This window comes from Apium graveolens, chromosome 4 (assembly GCF_009905375.1).
Source record: "Apium graveolens cultivar Ventura chromosome 4, ASM990537v1, whole genome shotgun sequence".
In the NCBI taxonomy this organism is placed as follows: domain Eukaryota; kingdom Viridiplantae; phylum Streptophyta; class Magnoliopsida; order Apiales; family Apiaceae; genus Apium; species Apium graveolens.
In genome coordinates, this window is record NC_133650.1 from 9,701,227 (window position 1) to 9,706,455 (window position 5,229).

At 34.5% G+C, this 5,229-nt stretch overlaps 1 protein-coding gene across 1 annotated transcript; it reads right to left on the reverse strand.

The window, feature by feature from the left end:
* Positions 1–2,329, reverse strand: LOC141718302 (uncharacterized). The gene is made up of 4 exons (XM_074520685.1): positions 1,295–2,329; positions 1,109–1,228; positions 547–810; positions 1–252 (listed from the first exon to the last, which is right to left on the reverse strand). The coding sequence occupies exons 1-4, from the start codon at positions 2,327–2,329 to the stop codon at positions 1–3; spliced, it is 1,671 nt and encodes a 556-aa protein (XP_074376786.1).
* Between the last annotated feature and the right edge of the window lie 2,900 nt (positions 2,330–5,229).

The window sequence follows — 5,229 nt, forward strand, 5'->3', positions numbered from 1 at the left end:
TTAGTTGGGAGCCTTGGAGAATAAAATATGGTAAGGGGTCAAGCCACGAAGAGTGACAATGGGAGTTCTGTTGAGCAAATATATTGCTGTTAAGATGTAGTCTCCCCAGAAAGAAATAGGAAGAGAAGCTTGTAAACGCAAAGCGCGAGCTATATTGAGAAGATTTTTATGTTTTCTCTCCACAACACCGTTTTGTTGTGGAGTATAGGTATAACTCTTTTGATGAATAATACCAAGAGAGGCTAAATGCGACTGAAAAAATGAGTTCAAAAACTCTGTGTCATTATTTGTTCGTATTGTTTTAATATGGAACGAGAACTGTTTAAGAACATATAAAATAAAATTGCTGAGTAGAGTAGCAACTTGACTTTTATTAACAAATAAGAACACCTATGTGGCTCGAGACAGATCTTCAACTATGGTTAAGAAATAACTACAATTTCCATGAGTTAATTCAAACAGACTAGAGCTCGAAGTAGTACTATTAGAGAAAGATAATATGGTTTATTTTTCCAAATGACATGTGTCACATTCATTAAAACTCACAGAATGATTATACATTGTAGCTGGTAAAAACTTCATTGAAGAAATGGATGGGTGACCTAAACGAGCATGCCATAATCGAGAAATAGTAGGAGTTTTAACATTATTACATGAAGAATGAATATGAGTACTGTTATCTAATGAAACATTTGAAATAATAGGCATTGAAACAGTAGGTAGAGTCTCAGAGCTATGCATAGGATGATGAAGCAGGTATAGTCCATCTTGAAGTTCATCAATCTCTGTGGTCTTCTTCAAGACATGATCCTGAACATAGCAAGCATCTTTAGTGAAAAAGACATGACAAGAATTTGTGGACGTGAGTTTTGAAATGGATAACAGATTGTAGTTAAAACTTGGGACATACAACACATTAGTCAAGACAATATTAGTATGTAAACTAATGTGTGACTGTTGTATGATGATCATTAGGCAAATGCAACACAGATTTAGTTGTGTGCACATCAGATAATAAATGAAAGTGAGGAGTTATATGGTCTGTGTTACCGGAATCTATAATCCACATATTAGCATGCATTGACTTTTTATTATGCGTATGACATACAAAATGAATGACATTACCAACCATGTGAGAAGAAGAATCAATGGAAGGCCATTGATTGTTCAAGCCTGAAGTAGAAGTAGCAGCATTGCTATTTGTGACTGACAATTCCTTGAAACCGCTCTGTATCATAGACATGAGTTGTTGACATTGAGCATGAGTAAATCATGCAATCTCGTGACCTTTTACTTCAGTTACTGCCTCAATATTGCTGCTGACATTATAGACATGAGATTGTTTAGACTGAATCTTAGGCCTTGGCTTTGGTTTACCATGAAGTCTATGCCATGGAGGATAACCATGAACACAAAAACATTTGTCTCTAGTATGCCCAGACATCTGACAGAAATCATAAATTATGGAGTTCTCAGTCATAGCTTTCTTGTTACCATTTGGCCTTCCTGATTTGTTAGAATAAGATCCTGAATTTCCACCCTGATTATTATGATTCTTAACAAATAAAGCCACAAAGTCAATAATAGAAGTGTTAACTCCCAATTCCCTTTGATTCTTCACCTGCATTAACAAGCTGTATGCAACACTAAGATTTGGAACTGGAGTCATTAACAACAGATGACCTCTTATAGCAGTATATTGTTCACCCAGTCCCATGAGAAATTGAGATAACTTTGTGCTTTTGCTAAAATTATCCAGTTTAGCATTCACATTACAAGAACACTTACCACAATCACAATGAGGAATAGATGAGAGTGCTTCCAATTCATTATGAAGAGATCTAAACTTGGTGAAATAGGCAGATATTGATAAATTTCCCTGACTCAAATATGATAATTCCTTTATCAAATTGAACAGTTTTGGTACATTTGTCTGAGAAAATCTAATAGCAAAATCATCCCAAATACCTTTGCAATATTCATATACATCACAATGATGAATTTCAGAGGAGACTGTGTTTAAGATCCAGGATATCACAATATCATTGCAACGAGTCCAATGTAATAGCAGAATATCATTATTAACAGGTTTAGTATAAGATCCATCAACAAAACCTAATTTTAACTTTGCGGAAAGTGTAATTTTCATTGATCTAAACCATTGATTATAGTTTGATTCAGTCAAAGTGATAGTGATTAGGATTAAACCTGGATGATCAGATGGATGTAAGAAGTATGGATGATTAGTATCAATGATGAGAGGAGCATTTCCTGATGCATTTCCTATATTTCTTGTTGCAGCACTCAGATATGACGGAGAAGACACCATTGATGATAGAGATTAACTTCAATTTCACCTTGATTTTTCAAAAAAAGAACCGATCCAACTATTTATAAGTATTTGATAACACATAGATGGGTATAATACTACGGAATAGTATGTATCACAGAGATCTATGGCTCTGATACCATGTCAACTTCATTAATGGAGCTTACTTGAGTTGTTACCAAACATTCTATATTGAAGAAGAAGAATATATATTGTGTATCTCACGGAAGAAGTCAGAATGAATTATACTACATATAATGTCTTATATATATTGTTACATTCCCTCTATATCTAATATATGTAACTAACTTTTAATCTGAACTGAGCTGGCAATCTGTGAGCTGTCATTTTTGTCTTGTTGTGAGCTAAGCCTCAAATCTTATTTACCTCTTTATTTACATCAGATTTGCACCATGAAAGAAGATATTGAGGCGAATCCAAGGGTTTTGTAACGACCAAAATAAGTGTCGGAGAGGAAAGCTGCTATGATGGTAGCAAACTTACAAGTTTCTTGGAAGATATTGTTGAGATTTGTTGCAGTGATGGTTTTCATGTGAAAGACGGAAGTGAGATACACTAGGAGGTTCGATGAAGTCCCAAATGGCCCCAGCTTCTCAAATGTCTCATTTCCTGCAAATCAAATTAAAAAAAATAGACTGATAAATCCAGTGCAACTGCAGTAGAAACTTTTATAAGGTATCAACTAAATTACATAAACTGAAGTTGTTAGAGTGTCTGTTATTGTTCCCTACAATATAAGGCATGGCCTTAATTAATCTCGGAGAGTTGTCCTTGTTCTTGATTGTACAAGTTAGAGAACTATGTGTCTGTTGATCATGTTTGTTCTTGAAATGAATATACATTAAGAGATTTTCATACCACCACTGGTCCTGCACGGTTCCACCATCACGAAATAAAACTCACATTTCTAATCTAGCCATTTTTAGACATTTTTTTGCAAGAATGACAGAGGAAACAATGAATCTACTAGTATTTAACATATAAGTTGGGAAACATATGACTTGTGAGTAAAAATATATTGTATCTGTTTGACTGGGAAAGTTAAATTAAATAAAATTCTTCATTTGCCGATTTTTTCTAAACCATTACATATTAGGACAGGGACTTTGTATGTATGTTAAATCTTAGAGCATTGCCAATGGTGCGTTAAATTTGGTGCTAAATCTATATTATTACACCAAAAATAAAATTCATCAATCCAGTTACATGCTGCCCATTGTGTTAAAATTGCATAATACTATAGTTGTGCTACATCTAGAACAAAATTATAGAGGGAGCTATATCTGTTATCTCATCAAAAAGTGAAAAAAGAGAGGAAAACAAATAATAGAAGTTTTTGAAAGTGTTGGGTACTTGAAAGTTAAAATTTGAAACAAAGATTTAGAACGATGAAACGGAGACATTGTACTGTTTTAGCACCAAAAACCATTTTTTGGTACTAAAGTATAACAATAACTCCATTTATTTTAGCACAACCATTTGATTTGCTCGTATGTTCATGTGTTACAATGTTCTCTCACTCAAAACCCATTTTTAGGACCGAAGAGTGAATCACCAGGATCCGAGCAATGAGCAACTCAGACAAGCTCTTCCAGCACATTAAGGTGCTTGGAAGACCTGTATCATGCACCCATGCTTATGTTTATGCCTTTGTGTTAATGAATTGGACGGTCCCCTGATGTGGAGTATTTTTCTTAAAGGATATCTTGGTCATTTTATAATATTCTATTAGTAAGATAGATTCGATCAATGTGCATGTATAGGAGTTTGTTAGAGCTAAGCGAGTGATGTAAAAAAAAGGTTCAGATCCATTTTATGTCAGATAACAAAAATTTCCTTTCCATGATTCTTAAGAGTTTATACATGCTTCATCAGTCAATATGGTATCAGAGCTGTGTGTATAGACTTTAAATACAGTTTTCGTTATTGTTTCAATTTCATTATCATTCCTTCATCGTCTTCGTTTGCGATTGAAGCTTCACATCACAACAATGGCAACAACGGGAGGTCGTTTTACCTTCACAGATCTACAAAATCCTTTGTTTCTACATCCATCGGATGGACCTCTATCAATTAGTGTTCCAAAACTTTAAGGCTCTTCAGATTATCGATCCTGGAAGTGTTCACTTGAGATTCAACTTTCATCGAAACGTAAGCTCGGTTTTGTTCATGGAAATGTTACTCGTAGTCCAGATGATGCTACTAATGCAATTCAGTGGGATACGTGCAACAATCTGGTAATTTCATGGATTCATAATAATGTTTCTGATTCTATTCACAAATCTATTATATATGTTGAATCTGTAAGTGAAATTTGGAAGCAATTGGAGAAACGATTTTTGTTTACTAATGGATCTCGTAAGTATAAGTTGAACAGAGATTTATTTGCCTTGAAACAGAATAAATCTTCTATAGCTTATTTTTTTTACGTCTATGAGTGAAATTTGGGAAGAGATTGATAGTTTAACTGTGTTACCTACTCTAACTGTCATCACACCTGAAATTACTGCTTTTTTGACTGCTATTGATGCTTTAAAAGAAGAGTCTAGGCTATTTCAGTTCTTAAACGGTTTGAATGATGTGTATATTCCATTGCGGAGTCAATTATTGATGCGGCAACCTCTTCCAAGTGTGGAGATGGCCTGCTCAGTGATTCAACAAGAAGAATCACAGAAGGATGTATTGAAAATTAGTAAATTGAATGTTGATTATGATATGTCAGCAATGTATAGTCAAGGCAATGTGCAGAAATCTCAGTTTGAGTGCACGGTTTGTCATGGCAAAGGACACACTGCAGATATGTGTTGGACTGTAATCAATTATCCAAAATGGCATTTGAAGAGTAAGACTGAGCCACAATGTGGTGTCTCTACTCAGAA